This window comes from Haliaeetus albicilla, chromosome 2, assembly GCF_947461875.1.
Source record: "Haliaeetus albicilla chromosome 2, bHalAlb1.1, whole genome shotgun sequence".
Taxonomy (NCBI): Eukaryota; Metazoa; Chordata; class Aves; order Accipitriformes; family Accipitridae; genus Haliaeetus; species Haliaeetus albicilla.
In genome coordinates this window covers 18,230,387-18,252,454 of record NC_091484.1, presented here as the reverse complement: position 1 = coordinate 18,252,454, position 22,068 = coordinate 18,230,387, and the positions used below count along the sequence as shown (strand labels likewise).

At 51.3% G+C, this 22,068-nt stretch overlaps 1 protein-coding gene across 6 annotated transcripts in view; it reads right to left on the bottom strand.

Annotated features, from left to right (window-relative positions):
- The window catches only part of DLGAP4 (DLG associated protein 4), a 150,867-nt gene that overhangs the window by 32,027 nt on the left and 96,772 nt on the right, over positions 1-22,068 (bottom strand). Inside the window, exon 1 of one of the 6 annotated variants that reach the window (XM_069808103.1) lies at positions 14,941-14,989. The exons of 3 other annotated variants lie outside the window; for them this stretch is intronic. Coding sequence is in view for 2 of the 3 variants with exons in the window: in XM_069808084.1 (XP_069664185.1) it covers positions 12,844-12,886 (43 nt within the window). In the remaining variant the exon portion in view is untranslated. 2 more of the 6 variants (XM_069808094.1, XM_069808084.1) reach the window with 2 other exon arrangements.

Genomic DNA, 22,068 nt, shown 5'->3' with positions numbered 1-22,068 from the left:
CTTCCCATCCCTGTTCCACTTACTGCTAGCAAGTGCTGCAGACAACTCTCTGCAGCCTAACAAGGTGAGCAACAATCACCTGCTGCCTCTCAGGGCAATATAACCACAACCTCAACACACAGTTAAGCAACTGCACTCTAAGGAGCATGCGCAGAGCTGGCATTACAGCACTTGAACTTAGTAATTTCCAGTATCTTTGAGAACAGTGGCCCAGATTTTCATGCCCTGGTACCCAACAGGCTACCAAGTACCAATTCAGATGTGTTATTAAGCATCCTGCTTCCTGGAAGTATTTATCAATACCAGAAAAGTTAGATGTCCTAATCGGAGACTCCTTACTAAGGAACTTTACTTGCTTGTTTGATCAATGAGAGTTCACCATAAAGCTGGCTAAAAAATTATTCATAAATTTTACCTGTAAGAGGAAAAAGGAACTCTTCATCTTTAGTTTTTACATACTGAAACAGCAGAAACAGTGCAGAGAGACCAGAGTTCCCATATGCACAAGTTCCACTGCAGAACATGCAAAGTTCCCCCTTCAGCAGATTGTGCTGAACTATTTGCTTCCTACATTTATGACTGTAGCTATGTGAAAACCCTAGCTCTGATCTTCACCACTTACAAAGGATCAGCCCACAGAACTGAGAACTGCAGTCAGTGCTTCCCAGCAAGAGAGACTCCACTGGTAGCCTACCAACCCTGTTCACTGGACCTCAACACATTACACAAGACACTCAAAGTCAATGCAGCCATAAGCAGCCACACTCAATCAAGAGCAGTGCTGAGTTTGGCATGAATCAGCTGCAGTACAGATGAACAGGCTCGGAGAACTTCAGTACAAGAGGCCAACTGAACAGCATCCACTGCCCCTTCAAATAAGAAAGGCAGTTAGTAACTTGAAGCCAACTGCGTGGAGAGAGCAGACAGAATACATGACCATAGGTCTGCCTGCATCACAGCACAGCATGCACAGGTATTTCCTAAACCAGCACAGACCAGCTTCCTTCTGCAAACATTCTCCCTCCATGAAAACCTCAAAGGACTTGGAAAACCTGGGCAAGGGCTTACACACAAGTTGTGGCTTCTGGGGACACTTACTGCAGGAGGTTACACTGCCTCTGTGGCCAGGTGTGCAGGTTTTCAAACTTAATAGCTATTCACAAGCTTCTTGCAATCCTGCAGACAGGATTAAGCACCAGCCAGTCTTAACACTGTTGAAGTTAAACTGACAGTTCACCTTTCAGCACTGGGAAGAGTTCAGATCAAGACATGCACCTGACAGTATTACCCAGCTATGCTTCCCTTCTATCTTTTAAGTTTCTCAGTGGTGCACAAACCACAGTGCAAGTCTCCCTAAAATATGCAAATACCACTGACACAGACATGATTCACATCCCTGAAGTGTGTCACTACTGGCTAGACAAGGAGATCTTTAAGACTGAAAGCAGCCAAGTGCCACCCTTGTTCACTTTGTGTTTGCCCTGCATATGACACCACATGAGTAAGCAGTGCTCAATGTGAGTGTAAAAAGCCCAGGCAAGTGCAGACCTTGGTTCACTAAGGTATATTCCATCTGCTGAGGGGTTAGAAAAGAATGGACAAGACTTAAAGAGCAAACACATTTTTCTTCAGAGCAAAGGGAAGGACTCCGTTATCTTTTGCCACTCACTGACCAGCAGTTACTATGAGGCAAACAGACACCAAGAAAAAAGTCCTATTCTACCATTCTGAAGCATGGCAGCTTAGCTAGATGGGAACCTGAGGCTTTGAGACATTCTTAAGTAACCTCACTTTTTAGTCATTTACTTAAGAGCACCTGCCAGGTCTGCATCATCTCCTTTTCTCTGTGACAGTTTGCTTTGAGCACAAATCCATATTTTGTTAACCTCCATCTCTACGTGATGTTTGCAGGAGCTCTGTTTACCTCTGAACAAGTATACATGGCCATTGCTGCTATAGGATCAGGCAGCTCTAGTTTCAAAGTCTTTATCAGAGACCACACAAGACAATTTCATTTTAGTCTCCAGGTCCTGGCTTGCAGCTTGCAATCTGTTGATTTACAATCTGAACAAGCCCTTGGTGTCACAACCCTTAGCCAACTGCTGCTGAAAGAATGCCTGAAACTTCAGCACAGGAAAGATGCCCAGACAAACTTGTAGCAATTTTCACTACCTTATCTTTCAAGCAGGAATGCCATTTCCCTTAATATCTCAGATGTATTTTGCAGAGTTATTCTGCAAAAATTGTCAGTGCCCACTCACTCTTCCCTTTTAAGTTTGGATACTGCTTACCATCCTGTAGGTGACCATATTCTGCAAAGACATCCTTTAAAACTTGTTTGAATGACAGGTATGTGCCCTTATGTCTAAATTTCAGACAACTCCATAGAAGAACACATTAATTCACAGGATATTAGGTTTTATGCTTCTGTTCCTACCCTCAAGTACTCAGCCTACCTTAGCTAGCACCTCGGTTTTTCCTTCTGCAAGTGCATCATTATAGATGCCAGCCAAGCCAGTCTGAGGTATTCAAGAAACCTGCAAGTACAGAGGGAAGGGGTTTGGCATGTGGGAAGAAGATACCATACAATGAAATTGCAAGGTTAAAGCATCTGCACTGAAGTCCAAGGTGGTCAGTGTAGCCCTACTGGTGGGAGCAGGTAAGACACTGCACACCAGGAACAAGGAAACCTGGTGCTCTGGCATTTGCACAGCTGTGACAGAGGGGAGGGGGTCTCTGCCTCTCCTGCTGACCTCTTGCTCTTCAAAGCAGCACAACACTGACCTAGTTTTCCTTTGGCTTTGTAGCAGCAGCAATGGAAGAACCAAGCAGAAAGCAAGCAGCACCAAGATTTGTCACTCACGAGAGCTGCTCATGTTCAGCCCATTCCAGAGCAAGATGACCCCATTCTTCACCAGCAAGAGTTACCTGCTAGAAGCAACAGGGAAAGAAGAGCTTCCAGGCTCCCCCACAGAGGACCATTAATTCAGCCAGGTTCTTCATAGTTTTGAAAGACAGGGGTACAAAAGCAGCCTACACAGCATTTTCTAACAAACTCTGTATATATGTTGGATTATTCAGAACCTAGCAGTGGAGATTATATGGTCAAATTATCTGATGTATACTTGGCATTCAAGTCTACCAAAAGTCTGGCATAAGAACAGAGCAACTGAGAATATCAGATCATGGACTCATCCACACAATTATCCCCAGTTAACCCCTAGGGCATAAACAAGTTTAGGGGATAAGGAACTCAATGCAGAGTCTCATTCTGAAAGAATAAGCCATTTCACAGCAACTTGCTCATGTAGTAAAGGAATTTGTTTGGGTTACCTCTGTTAGACAAGCCCATGAGTAAGGACAGAAGGACTAGTTTCCTTCTAGGAAGCAATCTGTTCATAGCCTTTAATGGAAATCTCCCAATACTTTGGAATTAGCTGTTTTGCTGTATTAAGGGAATCTTCATCTTACCCTTCCCATAGATGAGGTAGTTTTCTACACACACTAAAAACTGAAAGCATGCTAAAAATATAGCTAAACCTACAAACCAAGCATAATTCACAGATGAGCTTTGAACTCTTTTCCTGAATGACATCTGTCTGCAAACTGTAGTCCTAAACAATTTCAGTCATAGACCTTTATGCATTCATTTTCTCCTCTATGGTAAATATAGTGCTAGAAGTCTTAGAGTCAAGTAGCCTTGGTGTGCGTTGCTCCACAGCCCTTGTAGCAATCAGGACAGATGTGATCAGTGTCAGAACTAAAACATTTCCTACCCTCTACAGTTTTTAACCAATGTTGGTTAAAAAGCAGGTTTCAGCACCTTTGGCCAGACAGCTAGCTATTTTAAGATCAACAGCACTACAAATTAACATGATTCAAATGCAACTGGCCTTTCCATCACATTTTCCCCCTAAACAGGACACTTATCAAGGGATAATCAAGGGCACCAAGGGAACAGACAAGGTGAAAACCACTGTCTTCATGCTATGAGCTGCTCTAGCCTTTCATCTTAAAACCCCAGCAATTCAGAAGATAAATTAGAAAAAGAAGAGTCTGTCAGAACTGCTGGAAAACAGTTTTGATCCTTTCAGGAAAACAGCCAGAAATTTCTCTCACACCAAAAAAGTCAACTTGTTTCAGCTTCCATATTACATGAAATTTTATCCCTTTTGTCTGAATACAAGGCTGCTTAAAACACAAAGCAAAGCACAAGGGAGATTATGTACGATCATGCTTGCCAAGCAAGTGCCAGCCGCAGTAGATTACAACTCAGAGCAGCCCAAGCCAAACCATGCAGGTGCTGAGCAGCAGGGGCCAGCACCCAGCAGTATGAGAGCACCCCAATCACACCCCAGAGCTCCGGACACACCCCACATACAGGGCGAATCTGCATGCCCCCTCCCCAATATCAGACTAATACAAACAGAAAAGTTACAGGTAACATGCTTCTGCGATAGCTATGACAAAACCCCTTTATCAAATAGGCCAAATAATTGGAAAGCATTAGCTACATGCTTGCCAGGTCAGGCACTGAAGACCATCCTGCCTCCCACTAATCAGGAGGAGATTAGTTAAAATTTGAGTAGGCTGTTACAGCTCAAGACACAGTATCAAGTACACTGTGCCATGCTCTCAACCAGACCCCTTACAAGAAAATGGATAAAGCTCAGGACAAATGCATGGAAGAGATCACACAGAGCAGAGCACAGCCTCACACACAGTCTTTGTGGTGACGAGTCATGGCATTTCAGGAAATAAGAAGAAAGTTCCTAGCATTTTGGCAAAGAGCAGAATTAAGCCACGAAAGAAGCCCAGTTCTCTGCTATGTTACCATCTCCACTGAGCTCATACATGAGGTCATACAAGTCAAATCCTGTTGGCTTTCATGATCTCATCGCATAGCTGCCAGCAGCCTAGCTACCCTGTTATGTGCTTAAGTATTCCCACAGTGGAAACAGTCGTCTCAGAAGTGCTAGAAAGGGAAGAGACCCCAAAAAGCTCCTCAAACTGCCACCCTGGTGATGCATCAGCTTTTCTGACTGATGTCAGAGCTAGCTAGACAAGCTCACTATACCTTTTATCCAGCCACAAGAACCACCAAGCCCTTCAGCTGCAACTGGAATGCAGCCTAATAGGTACTTGGATTTTTAGCATCACAAATGTTTGTTAACCCAGCTCAAGTGAAGCAGCACAGCAATAGCTGGAGATTTTGGGCTTCCTGCCATTTTTTAATTTATTTTAATTAAGTGAGCTCAACAATAGACACAGCAATGAAGATAGTTTTGAGAAAGTGGTCATATTACACCTCTTCTGCCATCACTACTGAAGCAACAGCCTTAAAATTGCAGCTGTAATTCAGGCTCAATTAAAAGCTCTGTATCTTCCCTGAAACCTATTGAGCTGTTCTGCTTCTTCCTCCCAGCTATTGATTACTGGGGTGGATGGGGTGAGGGGGGAATATTAATAACTGCCTCCCAGCCACTTTTCAGTGATGCCACAGCTTGTGACTTCACGATTGTCTCCATGGTGACACAGCAATACAACTGAATCTGAACAGGAGGCGGCCAATTAGAAGAAAGCTCTTTTGTGGTTGGAACCATAGTAATTGACAAAAATAAGAGAAGCTGTTATAAAAAGTACATAATTCCAACAATAAAAACCTTGCTTTTAGTTTGCCAGGTGAACCTAAAACCCCCAAACCATGTCTAAGTATACAAAAAAAAAAGCCCTTCTAGACTGGCAAACTCATGCTATCATCAGCTTCTTTCCCAGCTCTAAAGAACACTGAGCGAGCCTGGATCACAGAGATAATTTTTCCTCTCCCCTCATGTCAAGTCCTCCTTTCCATTGTAGCCTGCCCACATGCTTAGGAGGCTTCTCAGCCCATCACACTCAAGAAAAGCCTCCCAAGTGCCTTTGAAGTTGCTACAATTAGCATGCATGCGTATGTGTGGGGGAACACACAAAAGAAACCAACCCAAGGCTGCCAATCCATAGTCACTCATGCTGGCTAAGACACCACCTTCAAGGATGAAGCACACTCAAGATTTGAAATAGATGATATGAACAATATCTGGACCCTCTAGGTATCTATACCATGTTGTTTTCAACCTCCAAATCAATAAGAGACATACAGGAGCAATCTCTGCTAGCATAGGTTAAATTGTTACGGTGCTGTTGGGGGAACATCAAGCAAAATCTGGCTCCCTGACCAATCTCCACTCTCCACACTACAGTGCATGTTAATCAGGAAGCACTTGCTGCAGTCCCAGGGATAAGGCAACTGCTACATTGCTCCAGAGTGGCCAGGACCAATGCAAAGCTAGTATGAAGTCCCCAGGGCAGAGCAGCTGTTTAGAGTGTACCACAATCAGGCCTTAAGCCTTAGGCAACTCTACTTTGTCTATAGATTCAGACCATTAAATACTAGCTACATTCAGAGGTACATTTACAGCATTTTTCTTTTCTCAAGCAAGCCTAAAAGCTGCAGCAGTCCATGAATAACCTTAGGGTATACTTTCCAAGAAAGCAAGCTTGAAGGTGTAACCCATAGCATGAAGTCAGGCCACCTGGAGTGAGGAGAGCTGCACCCAACACAGCAGCTCAAGCACAGCCATACTGAACACAGTCACGACTGGTGGTTAAACCTTCAAGGGTAACGCTGCTTCCCAGAGCTGCAGCCAGCAGACCTATTCTGTTCCTCTCCTGCAACTCAATGGGAAAGAGAGGCATGTCACTCTTGGCAGGGGAAACAGAGCACACAGGTCCCTAGTACAGCTCATGGCATGTGGAGGCTGGGCAGTAATCAGGTTAGCAGCTGTTTTCTGATAAGGGGCACAGCTGGCTGAAACTCTAATTGAGCCAGCTTAAAAAAATTAAGAATTAGCATAAAATAGATTTAACAGGTCCCCTCAACAACTGCAGCAGAAGCAGCTCTCAGTCATAATCCATCCAAGTGATAGTCTTTGTACCAAACACTTTTTCTAGCTCCTACCTCAGTCTGGTAAGTTATTCTGCAACAGCAGAACTTGAGTTAAGGCATTAACAGTGACTACTAGGGCTCCTGCTAGGATTCACCCAGCCATTAAAAACGAGCCATCCTGTGGCACACTTCTGAGAAATGGGACAACAGGACTTCCTCAAGCCACTCTCACCTGTGAACACAGTTGGTTCAAGCAGCAGACACACATTCCTGCACACTGCCTTCTGCAGGACAGCACCTGAGCAGCTCTGTTTTTCACAAGCTAAGAGTTCTGCCCTTCAAAAAGGTTTTAGTTCATTCTGGCCTCAGTGTTCCTGGTACATGAACTCGTTTACCCAGAACTGCGATCATATCCACCTGCTGTCTGAACACATACCATCACCCATACCCCAAGCATGTTTGCTAACAGAGCAAGAATTAGAAGGAGCAGAAAACATGATTTTCTGTATGAACCAGGCCTTGCAGCACTAGAAAAAGACATTGGCTACAGAAGGGAAAGAAACCCGAGATAAACAGAAATAATGACTTTGGAAACAACTAGCTTCTAAAGTTATTTTTAGAGCTGCCTCCTCCAGCACCCAAGATATTCAAAGCCCTTGAAAAAAATAAATCCAAGGTAAGCACACAACTAGCAGTGCCAGAAGAAAGCAGACAGTGCTTCAAAGTTTACTGCTGTCACAACACCAGCAGCCTGAACAGCTGGCCCAGTTCCGTCCTTTTGATTCAAGGAGGCCTCACTAGTCTGAGCTCTGCTTTGCTCTACCACAGCAAGCTCTCAGGAGCTTCACTGACTCCACTGGAGCCATGCCACACATGTGCTGGGGGAAATAACGAGCACTGCTCTGTGCTGGGGGCCTGCAGCAGGACAGCTGTCAATCTGCTGTTGGACAGGCCGAGCGCAGCACTTTAAAGCAAGGAAAAATACAAGACAGGCACTTTCATCCTTGCTTTTTAAAGCCTGCTGTTATTTAAGGCCCGAAGTGACAGGTTAGGGAGGGTTCCCTCTGCACACTTGACAGCTGGCTACCCTTCCAGCTCGGCCACCTCCCCAGACAGACTGGGCCGGGAGGGGAGGGGCAGGCACCCTACCCGCAGACGACGCCGGTGGAGCTCACCGGAGCGCCGGCACGGCCACCGCGGAGGCTGAAGGCGCAGCGCGGGGCTGGCGCCGGTCGGGGCGCCCCGCTCAAAGCGCCGGCCCAGAGGGGCTGCGGGGGGGGGGGGGTACAGCGCAAGCGCTCGGAGCGCCTCTTCAGTGACCGGACAGAACGGCAAAGGACGGGGTGTCTCTGGACCAGCGCTCCCCGCCGCCCGGGGCGGTGGGGGAGGCGGCCCCGGCCCGGCCTCGCGGCGGCAGCGGCCGCCCTGGAGCAGGCCCGGGACCCGCCGCCCCGGGCCCGGCCGCTTACCTCGCCCTACGGCCTGCTGCAAAGAGCGGCGGCCGGAAAGCGCGGGCGGGGCGAGGGGAGCGGCGCGGGCCGGGCCTCGGCCGCCCTCCCGCCGGGCACGGCCCGCTCCGGCCTGGCGACGGCACGGGGCACTCGGCGGGGCTGGAGAGGGTCCGCGGCGGGGGCCGGCACCCCACCCGCCCTCCAGGGCCCGCTGCCCGAGTCAGGGCAGGCCCCCCGCCCTGGGCAGAGCCAAGCAGCATCAGCAACGGCACCAAGTCACCCCAAAGGCTTCCGCAGGGGCAGGACAATCCGCCGCCGATTTACACAGCCGTGAGAAACCCACTGTGAGTCACTTAACACGAGCTCTGGGCATCTCCCACCTCCGGCCCACGGCTGCTCGGGAGCCCGGACGGCTCCTGTTCGCTGCTGCGCCCGCTCCTCGGCCCCCCCCCCCCCCCGCCCACTCAGAGGCAGTTCATACTCAAAATGCACTGCCTCCCTTTTCTTTTAAGCTTGCAGGTTCTTCAGTTCTGATGCCACATTGACATCGTCCCCCCTGCAGCACTATGAAAAGGACTTAAAGCATCACACAGATGAACAGCCCCAAAATCGGGGATGCCTCCCAGCCGATGCCCACACAGCCAACAAGCAGGTCAGGTGAAACAGGCCCCTCACAGACAAGCATGTCCACTGAAAGCACACACAACACACAGCTGACAGGGAACAGCATTTGCACCAGCAGTTACACAGGCAAGGGGACTGAAGACAGGTATCCATACAACCTTTTTGTTTCCCCTTCCCCAAAGACCTGATTTCCCCTGATCAGCCTGATTCACTATTTGACTTGAGCAAGAATGACTCCTGTGAGACAGCAGGGCTGTAAGAGCCTGCTTTGGCAGCCTCCCCTTAGCAACCCAGAGCATTTTGAAGCACTCATCTCCAATAAGCACGTTAACAGAGCAGCGATAAAAGCTAATGTGCAGCATAATGCCATTATTAGCAGCAACCACCTCCAAAACGCCCTAGAAGATTGCAGGGTGACAAGTGAGATGCAGACATTGGAGCCCAGTGCCAAGCACAAAGGCCAACAGCAGCAGTGCTGTGGCCAAGGCAACAGGCTGCTGGTGAGCAGATCTCTGCTTCCCAGCATCCAGGATCTCCGTGCTCAAGGCCTTGCTCTTGGCACACTGCAAATTTGAGGGTAGCTGAAACTCAATGCTTTCGAATCAAAGTAGCTATTTTGTCCAGGACCAGAGCTCAGGAGGTGCAAGCACTGTCCAACACCCTTTTATTTCCAAGGGATGAGAATAAGCAGCTGTTCAGGCACTGGGAAAAGTTCTCCAGCTCCATTTTACTAGTACCCATCTCCCCAAATCCACCTTCTCCCCTGGCAAGTCCCTGCCCACGCTGTACAAGGCTTGGCATTATACCAGCTCTGCATTGCCAGGAAGCTTGCTCTGCTCAGAGTAGAGCACTAAAAGGCCAAAATTCCCAGCCCGGGACTGCTGCTGGAGTGGCAGGTCAGACAAGAAAGCACTGGTAGCCATTCAATAGAGCGCACCAAAACCTGGAAGTGTTCCTGGACAGAAATGTCATGACTCAGGACCACATGTTTGGGCCAAGCTGAGAGACTGAGAAAAGCCTCAGGGTTCAAACAAGGAAGAGAAGGCTTCCCAACAAAACAGTTACTCAGGTGACCTTACAAGAGGCAAGGGAGACCAGCTCTGCAATAGTATGCTGGCTTACCAGCTGCCCTGACACACACTGCTCTCCACAAGAGCAGCGCTGACTAATCTGGCAGCCAAGCAGGGAGCAGCACAGCTCCTAACAAGGGCCTTCAGAAGAGGGTCCAGGAACCCCCTTGGGGACAACTCCACAGTAGCCTTTGGGACACTTTCTCTAGCTTCACACACAGATAGCTGTCTTGCGTATAAGGCCTAAGAGGAATGTAATATCCATGCTTTAACTTCCCAATTTTAACTTCCCATTTAATGCAGCTGTAGATAGGCCCACCCTGGGTACAAAGTTTTGGGCTTGGAGATCTCTTTTGAGCACAGCAAATGCCCTGCTGGGACTATGTTCAGTTAGATCCTCAACCACTCCCAGAATAGAAAAAACAAGACAAATAATTCTTAGACGTTTGACTAATCTTATGACAACAACTTGCAATAAAAATTCCCTTTTATCAACTCTTAAATACCTTTCAGCTTTCATCAAATATCACCTTGCACTATGACAGCACATCAGTAGAAAGGCATATGCAACTTCTAATCTTTGCTTTAATTCCGGCTCTGACAGACTTGCACCTCAAGTAAGAATTTACCTTTGAAACATTCACCACTCAAGTTTTTTGGCCAGCTTCAAACTGGAGAGACAACACAGTAGCTTAAGCTTTGATCTCTTAGAACTAGGTTCAGAAGAAAAGATCATTGCAGTGAAACGTGGATGTCTTAATGAAGAATACTAAATAAGACACAAGACTGATAGTCAACATATCCTTGATGTAAATACCAATGCTAACATTTAAAATTTATGCATCTTCACACTGTTCCCTTTTCGAGCACTGCTGTCTGATGCAGCAAGCTACAGCCTGTCTCAGGTGAGTCCCTTTTAAAGAGACTGTTTTTGTTTTCTTGGTGTTGCCAGAAGAGCTGACAAACTTAACCCCCAGAGATGCCGTACAGCAGTGAGGATAACCAAGTTCCTGTGTGCACCATCTGCTAAGATGAAGCAGCAGCAGGGAGGCTGCAGTACTCATGTAGGTATCAGATATCCTCCTTGCACCCCAGTATGTGTATGTGCCCCTCTGTGCCTTTACTGGCAATTTCACAGTGCAAGACCAAGCCCATCACCAAGAACCCCAGGGGGAAGTAGGAGAGAACCAGAAGTCAGCTGTCTTCCTTCACAGTATTTAAACATTGCAAGGAAATGCGGGAAGAGGCCTGGCAGCCCATAATCCATATCCCTGTCCTCTACAGAAATCAAAGTCTCCAGTCCTGAGGGACCATTACTTCCCCCAGGACAGCTTGTCACCTATCCTTGATAGCAGACTAGCAGCCCACACTGCGGTATGTAGACACTGGTACTGCCCTACCTTATGTTGCCCATAAAATGAGACACCAGACTCACATGGGCAGATGTACCTATCTGAGCAGCTACCTCACTGTTTTCAGTGGAAATTGCAAATGCTTTTGAAATGGTGCCTTCCGGCTTTACAAGCCATACCCTGGCAGACCAGAGAAGTGAAGCACAGGGCTAGGGCCCAGGTCAGGGCTTCAGTCCTGGGGCTGCTGTTCCTCTTGCCCGCTGCTTCTACAGGGGACAGAAGGTTGACTTAGCGTACCCATCTGCACTAAAGGGCCAGCAATTCATTAATTTTGCAAGACAAATTGAAGTGGACAGAATTTCCACTCTCCTCATTAACTAGCCCATCTGCAAATAGTTTAACTTCCACTTGTTTAAAGGCAGCTTATGTCAAACACCCTGGTGTCATTCTGTCCTCCACTTCTCTCTCTCTCCAGGTGGCAGGCTGGCACGGAGACCAGGAGAGAAGGGAAAGATAAACTCACTCTTTTGTGAGCTCTTCTGGAGGGACCCAAATTCACCATTTTCATCCCCAAGCCCAACCACAGCCTTCACAAAAGTTTATCTGACAGCCTGAACTCTAATCGCCTTCCAAAGCAAACAGCAATCATACTTAGTATTTCTCCCCTCCCTTTTTTAAATCTGCTCTCATAGAAAACACACAACTTTTCACTGCAGAAATTGAAGTGGATTTTTCTTGAACAAGGCCACCCGCCTGCACAGCCTTAATCCTTCCAGCTCCCATATGTTACTGTAACTTGCACTACACTGAATCCAATTATGCCTCCTCAATCCATTAAAAAATATTTGAGGCTGTTGCTCAGGTTGCACAGAGCAAAAGTATCAGCTGAGGAGACAAAAAAACGCCCTGCTGCAGCATGGCTTCGCAGCCTTCCTTCTTCAGGCAGGCATGTATTGCATTATTAGGAAAATCAAGTGTCACAGAGTGACTTTTACAGGGTCTGGTGAATAGTTCACTCCAAACTATTTGAGTCTGGACTCAAACAACAGGAAAAATCTATATGGGAGACAAGAACTGACATACAGTTATTTGTAAGTGCCTGGCAGTTATTAGTTATCCATTAAAAGCTTTTTAAAATATATTGCTCTAGCAGCATGCACAGCTATGAATGAGCTCACAGAACAGCAGGTCTCCCATGCATTACGCATTAGGCTGCAGAAGCAGATGAATAACCTTGAGCTAAGTAGTCAGAAGTGTCCACAAATCTAAACTGCATGCACAGATTAAGCAACTGAGTATCCAACTACTGACTCACAGCTGCAAAGCAAAATGCAAGCTCTTCCCCAGCAGCTGACAATGTTTGCCCCATCAGCTAGAGGGCTGGGACACCAGCTACAGCAGATCAAGTTCCACAAAGGTACCTGTTGGCCTCAGAGTGCTCCATGGTTTACCAAATCCCATCATATTCTCAGTATTCTCCAGATAGCTAATCCACACACAACAGAAATCAAGTTCTTCCATTATCACCTTTGCTGTCAAGGAGCTGGCAGGGGCTGCACAGGGTCTTCTTGTCCTTTCAAAACCAGCACACTGCATAGTAGTTATACCTCAGCACTTCAAGGGCCAAGTCACAGATCCTGGGGCCCTCGGCAACACCAGAAACTTACACTGCTACTACAGAAGCAGAATAGAAGTAGCAAGCTATAGATGCAGAAATAGTATGCAGCAGTTTAGCACTTGCACCTTAAAGGTGAGCTTTTAGGTTTTCCATGACTACAATGTGTCAGACAAATTGTACAGATAACCTTCTTCTGAGTACCTGGGTACCACTGCAGAGTATGCACACATAAGTTATCTTAATGTGAAAGACAAGCGGGCTAGATTTGACCACTAGTCAGGCTTACTTTTCTCCACACGTTCAAGAATGTGTAACTTAATAGCACCAAACTCCTGTTGGAAGAGCAATTACCAGCTAAGTAACTTGGACCCTCTAGAGTCAAGTCTGCCAACTTACATGATTTGGCAATCTGGCTTGTTATCATCCCACATGATTGGAATTTATTTTAGGATCCAATGCCACATGCTGTGTTTTTTGTTTTTTTTTTTTTCTTTCTTTTCTTTTCCCTCCCCCAAGTGGCAAATTACAGCCCAGAATTCAGAGACCCTAATTTCATTCCTGTCTCAAACACACATTTCCCTCGCAACCTGGGGTCAGGGTCTGTACCTTTACAAAATAAGTAATATTAGTCCTATCAACAGGATCCTGGAAATAATCCTCCTTTTTGGACCTCTTAACAAAGACCAGAATAGAAATTAAAAGCTACATTTACTTACTGCTTAAAACCAACCCTAACATCCCCACTGTCCAACACAGCACACTGACACCTGAGCTACACCTGCAGTTAAATTCAGAGGCATTCAGCCTAAACCCTTAGCCAGGACAGGGCGGCTCAACACTGGGGTGCAACATCAGGTAGCCTCAGCCAGGACATGCTTGCACAGGGTAAAAAAGAGACTTTTCAAAGCCTGCTCTGGCCGGGAGGTGCCAGCTTGCTGCGCTGCTAAATGTCAGCCTTCAGCAGCGACAGGCACGCTGAAGCTTCGTGCCTCAGACAATACTCTTTTCTTCTCGAGGGGAAGAAGAATCCAACCACCACCTTAAAAAAAGCCTCAGTGTTCCCTGGGGGGAGAAAACATTTAGCGAATCACCGTTTCATTTCCTCCAGCACTTTAGGGACTCCTTAAAGACCTTAAGCACCGGCCTGGGCATCCAGCCTGACCCGCCACGACCCCGCTTCTCTTCGGAGGGACGGGGACAGCGGGGCTCAACGCGGCCGGGGCTGCGACCAAGCGCTGCCACGGCTCCCCCGCCGCGGGCAGCTCCCGGTGAGGGCAGAGGGGACGAGCAGCTGCTCCAGCCGCCCGCTCCGAGGCGAAGCCCACCTCCGCCCTCCAGCACAGGGGCCAGCTCTCCCCGCGGGGACGCGGACCCCCACGCAGCGAAGGCGGCATGCGTGGGAGGATGGGGCAGCCCCCCCTACCCCCTTCCCCGGAGAGGAGCGCGGAGGCAGCAGGAGCCCTCCCGCCCCGGCCGCGCAGTTTCCACCCCACCCCCCGGAGGGTCGGGACGCGCGTGGGAAGCGGAAGCGCCACCTGCGATCCCGGCGGGGCGGCGAGGCTGGCAAGCAGCGGCGGCAGCAGCAGGCAGGCAGGGCGCGGCACCCCCGCCGCAGAGCCATGCAGGGCCCGGCCCGGCCCCCCGCCCGCCCGCCGCGCCCCGGGCAATCACTCACATTGCTTGAGGAGCTCCAGACACAAAGCCATGGGAGACACAAAGGAGGGGCGGAGGGGACCGGAGAGACGGGGGGGAAGGGGGGGGGGCCGCGGGGCGGGGGCGCTCGGCCCGGCTTGGCTCCCGCGGAAGGGAGGACGGGCCGTGGGCTGGGGCCGCGCCGACTGCTCCTGCGGCCGCGGGCGGGAGGAGGGAGGAGACGCGAGGAGATCACCACCGCACTCACCGCGCCCGCCCGCCGCTCACGGCTGCGCGCCGCGGGCGGGGCCGCGCCTTAAACCCCCGCCCCGCCCCACGCGTCACCGCCCCGCCCCGCGCAGGCGCGGCCCCGCCCCGCGGCACGCCCACGGTCGGGCGCGGTCGCGCGCGTCCCTCCTCCGCGCGCCGCGCCGCGGTCCCCGATCTCTGGGCGGGAACAAGGAGGCCGGGCACGTCTCAAGCCTTAACCGGGAGCCCCGCGTCTGCAGCGGACAGGACGCGGCGGGGACGACGACGATACACGGGACACACACGGGGACGGAGGCGGCGGCTGCCGCCGTTCCCGCACCGGAACTCCTGCGGGTGGCAGCCCCGTGCGTGGCAGAAGCGGGGGAGGCCAGCGCTGCTGAAGAAAGCGGGCGCCTCTGTCACCCCCGCGAGGGGGCTTTGTCACCTCCTCATGGCCGTGGGAGCCTCGGTGACATTCCCCCAGCACGGCCCCGTCTTTCCCCCGACGCAAAAGTGGGTTTGGCTGAAAGACCTCCTCGTCCCGCCGCTGCCCCGGCGCCGGCCCCCCGCGCCGGGGACAACCCAAGCTGGGCCGGAGGCGGGGTGGGTGGGCGCCCTGCAGGTGAGGCTGCCGCGGGGCCCGGCCCGGGGGAGCAGCGCCGCTTCCCCCGACCTGCTGCAGGGCAGCTGCAGGCAGAGAGTGGCGTGAGCAGCCGGAATGTCTCTGGTGGGGAGAGAAATCAATCGAAAAGGAAAGAATGGGGACATGGATGTTTCCTTGGGTGGGTGTTTCCCGCTGGTCACATATTTGCTAACTGAGCTCCATCCTGATGGGCACGGGGAGAGGGAACTGAGCCTCGCTTCACTGTGTGCTGCTGCTGTGCTCGGTGCCTGTGTTTTGTGCCTTCCCGTTAGGCTGCCTGAGCAGGAACGATGGATGATGGACCTGCGAAGGGGAGCAAGGCTGGTACAGCTTGTGGGCTGCAGGGAGAGCCTGCCTGGGCAGAGCCATGCCAGGTTTGGCACCCTGGGCACAGACATGCCAGGTGCTGGAGCAGCATCCAGCTCCATCCCTCCAATCCCATGTTGAGAGATCCGGAGCTGCGCGTGAGGCTCACCCAGACTGCGGGGCAGGAGGAGACCTCTGTGACGCTGGAGCCATGCCACGCACCGGTCTGACATGAGACAGGGGCAGTGGGCACCTGCTGCTAATCCAGGTGGATGCTGCCTAATGGTGCTGCCTGCGGAGTGCTTGGCCTCCAGCAGGGGTTGTGGCTTTGCAGGTAGCGGTGTTGCCACGTCTGCCACCCCAACTCCTCACTGTTACCTCAGTCTTTGGATGCTCTGTTTTATTTATGACTCGCTGGGTTCATGGCGCTCGGTGGAGAAGGGCTGGTCTGCATCAAGGAGAGATCAAAGTACCTTGGGGAAACACCGCACCGAGCTCACGCGCTGCCAGCTCCAGCAAGTGGGGCTGAGCCACCGCCGCCCTTCACATTCAGAAATGGAATTGCTGCGGATGTGCTGCTTCTGCTCTCGGAAGCAGAGCAGCAAAGTGGAGCCGAAGGAGGATCTCCCCAGAGAGCCCTGAGACTCGGGACCTGCAGCCCAGGATCACTCCCCTCACTGCCTACCAAGGAAAACAAGAAAACTTGTTTTTGATTCAACTGCTTCCAGGCTTGGGAGTGGTGAGCAGCTCTGGACTGAGAGCCCCTCAGCCACACAGGTTGTGAGTGGCTCTGCGAAGCTCTGAGCCGATCTCTTCCTGAATCCTCAGGAATACCCATGGGTCCGTAGATGGAAAAAGTAATGGAAGAGCATGAAGGAGAGGAAAAGCAACCCAGAACAAGAGAAACACAGACAAAGAAATCCTCATTTGCCCGCGCTGTCTGAAATCCTGCAAATGCTCAGGCCTGGGTGCATGGCCTTACTAAACCTCATCCAGTCCCTCTGTCCTGGCATGTGTGTGTATCTTAGCTAAGACCATCGCCAGTTGCTGCTGGACTGCTCCAGTGATGGCACGAGCCCTGTGGCCATGGAGGGAGATGTAGAGAGGTGCTGAGCATCGCCGACAGCAGGGACACAAAGGGGCATCTGTGATTGCCTGGCACCAGGGCAGCTCTGTGCTCACCCGGTTTGCGTGGATGGCAGCAGGGCCAGCGTGCTGGGATGCTACCAGGCCCCTCAGCCTAAGAAGAGACCTTAGGTATCTGCTGTACCTGGTGTGTTGCTCTCCAACCAGCGCAGCCTCATGGGCAGAGCACTACACCATGCATGGGCTCCCTGCTGCTGCTCTCCCAGAGGCTCTGAGCAAGCTGAGGCACCCCTTGGTGCCTCAGTTTCTTCTCTCCCACAAGGACAGCACTACTGACTCCCTTTCCTGCCATTAAGGCTGATAAAAGCAAGCAACAAGAACGACTTGGCTTTCTGACCATATTACCAAAGGAAAACGCTGGCAGCTGCCTTTCTACTCCATTGTAGATGGACCCTGCTAGGAGAGGGCAGGCTTGGCCAGGATCTTGGAGCTGTGCTCACTTTCCAATATTAAGTCTGCTTGTGTCAGCACAGCATCATGTGTGGGCTGCAGCTCCCCTCTTCCTGGGGATCTGAAATGTCACTGGGCAAGTGACATTTCCATGGGGCTCAAACCCATTGGAGCTGTTCCTGGGTGCCAGCGAGACACATGCACACAGCAGGCAGCAGAAAGAGAGCTTGCTGCGCTGGGTGCTGCCTGTAGGAGAGCTGAAACCTGGCAGCAAAGAGCACCAAGTGCAGCTTTGCTGAGGCAGAAGGACAGAGAGATTTTGGTTTTGGTGGTGGAGTTGGAGGGCGGGGTTGTAGCCATGGTACAGGCTTCCTGCGGAAAAGGGAGCGCTGTCTGGGCGCAGGGCTTGATAGTGGAGTTTCCATAATAGCAAGGGAAAGATTAGACGTGAAAAATTAACAGTAAGTGTGGAGAGAAACAATTGTCATAAATGTCTTTGTGTCCTACAGACATATGAATAGATCATGGAACATGTATATGTACCCTTTTTTTCTCTTACAAACACTGATGGAGCATGCAACAGAACTCTCCCTGGCACGCGTGCGCACACACACTCTCTCTCTCTAATCCCTTTCCTGCTGGTATGTCAGAGAAAGCTATTTCTGGAACGTGAAATCTAGGTCAAAAAGAAGGAGAAAATCTGAAGGGAATGATAACAGTCTCTCTCCTCAAAGGCTGTACAGGGTCAGCTCAGGCTGATATAATTAGCAAAGGGGCCACAATGGTGCTTTACTCCTCAGCTGTGGCCACTCACTCACAGGCTGAACAATGTGTCCTGGCCTGGTTTGGTTTTTCCTTTGCCTTCAGACCACTACTTCTTCCCCACAAAGAAGAGAAGGCCATGACAGCTGAGAGAGGAGAGGAGTAGAACTTGCCTTCCTACCCAGAGACCAGGTAATCACTGCAGGCAGAGGACGAAGAGGCGGAGGAGGAGGAGGAAGGGTGTCTCTACCTATCCCTCACAAGCCAGCACTACATGCCTTTCCCAGAAGCTGTGGAAACTCGTCCTACAGTGAGCCAGCCCTTGGGGATTTGGTCAGCACGATGCTGCTTTGTGCTCTGACACCGCACAGAGGCGTGCAGGCACTTTGGCTTTCCTCCACTAAGCACAACCATGCTCCCCCTGCAAGAGCATCAGTGCCAGGGGACCAGGCTGGGATCTGCCTTCTCCTGGAGCAGGGCAGGGTTCCCAGCACAGCAGTGGTCCTCGGACCCATCTCTCTAGTTTAGTCATGAAAAGAAAAAAAAGCAATACAAAGAAGACAGAAAGCAGGTTGGAGGCAGAAGGGTGGCTATTCTGTCCTGCCTTTGGGGAGTATCTCTCCCAAGTAGTGTTCTCAAGCCCAGCCTGGGCTTGGCAAAGCTTGGGCATATGGATGGACACAAGGTGTGCGCAGCCCTGGGAGTTGTTTATGGTGCTGGTGGCTCTCAAGGACAAGCCTGATGCCTGGCTCTGGCTGGGTCAAGGTTGGGCTGGCCTGAAGGACTAGACTTTCTTAAGCTCCTTCTGCTCCAGGTGCTGTGCTTCCCGTGGTGGGCTGGGATGGGGTCCTGCAGCCAGAGCTGCCATCATGGGGTCAGCAGAAAGGGAGAACTGGAGGGTTGCTGCCCTTCAGAGCTCACACTTTCAGGGACATCTTAACCATTGGTATGACAGGTCAACAGAGACAGCCTAGTCCTGGAGGGGGAGGCAGAGCTGGATTCCCTGGCCTCCCTGGAAGAGATTTGGGCACAGAATAAGGAGCTGGGGCACCTGGGCTTTCTGGTAACAGGCTGCTGAATCCCAGGGCAGGATGCTCTGAGCAAGGGTGACGTTACCAGATGGCACAGGGAGGACTGGGAAGAGCTCATGTTGGAACTGGCTTGGTGTGAGCGCTCCCTGCTGTCACTGGTGCATTGAGTGGAGGCTGGGCTGGGGTCTCCACACTGGGGATTCTCACTTCCTTTTGCTGTGCTTTGCTCACCTCTGCTTTCCTGTTTCCCCTGAACACCAAATATTCAGCTCTGTATTGCAAGCAGTCTATTAAGCAAGCAATTCCCAGTCCTGCCTCTAATAAGAAGGAGCTGGGGCTGGGGAGCCCTTTTGTAATGCTCAGGAGCCAGCGTGGCTGTCGGCTGAATGCCTGGCAATTAGATGAATAGGTTTCACTGGGGCTTTTGAGTCTCTGGCTTCACAAGGCACAAAGCTTTGTTTAAGGTTGATCAAGGGCAGCTCATCATCTGTCTCGCTGGCTGTCAAATGGGAGCTAATTGCCTTGTAATGTGCAAGTGATACAGGCGTTTGTGGGAGGAACTGGCTTGTCAGAGATGTGACAGCTGTCAAGGCTCTCCCACCTGGCTGTGCTCCCCACACAGACTCTGAGACTGGCAGCCCTCCGTGAAATGGAGCTCACTGCACCTCTTCATGCCGGTAGCTGAATCCCTTTGCTTTACGATTCAACCCCCATGCTGTCCTCAAAGAATGAAAAGCCTGTGTCAGCCACAGCATTGCTGCTGCTGGTGCCTCTTTAGGATGTGTCCTAACAGAGAAGAAACCCAGACCCCCTCTCAGGGACTGGGCACATGATGGGAACAGTTCCTCTGGGTTGCTGCATGGATGCTGGTGCAGGAGGGTGTCTGTGGGAAGGGAATGGGTGAGGGTTCTCAGTTGTTTCACTCCAGAGCCCTGCATGGAGCAGAGGCCGTGAGTGACCATTAGACCTGCAGACGATGGTGAACCCACTTCTCCCTATTGGTCCAGACTGATGCCATCAAGCTGAGAGGTAGCACCCTGCTGCTTGGGAGGCCCCTCTCATAGAGCACCAACCAATTAAAGCCTCAGTGATGCACATTTGCAGGGGGAACTGAGCCTGAGTGGCTGATTAAAGGTGTGACTGCTATCCAGATATGCCTCCTGCCTTCCCCATCACGCACATGCAAAAACACAGATGGTCCACTCTGCTCCCCACCCCCTCTATCAAAAACGTTTCCCTCCTAAAGCCCCAGCAGACAATGCAAAGGGCTGGAGGATGTTCTGGAAATCAGCAGATCTCTGTTAGGTTGCATCAGAGAGAGGTGGCAACCAGTCATTTTGAAAACCCCCTCTGTGCTATGCAGGCTGTTGCTTCCTGGTGTTAGCCTGGATTTGGAGCAGCACTGAGCTCAGCATCAGCCATACTGCCAGCAAGGAGCAAGGGTGGCTTGCGGGGAGTGGGGTGAGCCAGGGTGGGAAGAACATGGGATGGAAGCAGCGAGAGAGGGTAGTAGGAAGGAGGGATGGGGCTGAACAGGCAGCCTGTCCCTCCCAGGGGATCTCTTCCAGTCCCTGCCTCATCCTGTGGACTTTGACTGTGATGACCCTGGAGTGCAGACCACTGAAGGGGAGATGTGAGGGCATGGGCATGTCTCTAGGTGGGAAGGCCTGGAGCCAGGCACAAAGGCTGCTGTTGCTCCCCTTCCTGCTCCCCCCTCTGCCCGCTGCTGGGATGGGGCTCTGACCTGGCTCCCACCAACAGCCCACTCCTGCATTCCAGCAGCTTTGCCCTTGGTAGATACACCGAGGCTGCTCTGAACACCCCCTGCCCTCAGCTCTGTGGTTTGGTGCCAGAGCTCATGCCAAGAGCAGCCTGCCCCGCTGGACCTGACCGCGGTGTGCCTGTGTGTGACAGGGCTTGCTGTCTGCCTCCATGCTGCTGGTAGCACTGTATAACCCTGGTAAGATGCTGGACTCCTCCTGCCCACTCTGGTGTCTGCCTGGCATGATGTCCAGGCACCACCATGTCTGGGAGTACCAAGGCATCAATTTTTCTAACAAGTTCCCAAAACTCTTCCCAGGGTGGGACCCCTCAGCTCTTTGTGCCCTGCTTTACGGCTGAGCTTTACCTGGAGCACAGTGGCTGGCCAGGAACCAAGAAGGACACAGACTGCCTTGAAGAAAATGATGCAAAAGTGATGCAGACCAAGTGACTTGAAGCATCACAGAAAAGTAACAGGCTTCTCTTCTGGCAAGGGCCTGCCAACTTCCCTGGGCATCTCTATGGAGCCTGCTCCCACCCCCCAGTGCCCCAGGAGGGCCTCATACCAGCTGAAGTGCTGCAGTGAGAGGAGAGCTGCTCCCCACACTGCAGGTTCACACAGCTGAACCTGTTGGCTCTGCTCAGGCCTTCAGGAGCCATTTGCAGAAGCAGCATCTCCAGAGCAATGCTCCTCCCTGCCGCCCACAGCCCTTGCACACGTTTTCCAGGAAAGGCACAGACCACTGGGGAGTGAAGCCACTGCTGCAGATTACGCTTTGGTAAAGGCAACCAGAGGTGGAGCCTGGCTTCACCAAACATGTCCCTGGGCCAGGGCAGTGCTGGTCTCTGCACCAGGGAGACAGTGCCAGCTAATTTTTGGACGAGACAGAAAAACAGCTCTTACATCTCTTTCCTCCTGGGCTTTCCCAGCACTGTGAGGTCAGAGCAGCTCTTGCCATTCCTTGCTGTCTTAAGCCAGTGACCCCAGCATGCTGGCAAAATTACATCCTGGGGCAAAGCACTTGCCTTCCTTGCTTCCCACCCCAGTGCTGAATGTGTGGGGCATTCACAGGAGCCTCCTCCAGCAGCACTGCAGGTGGGCAATGGT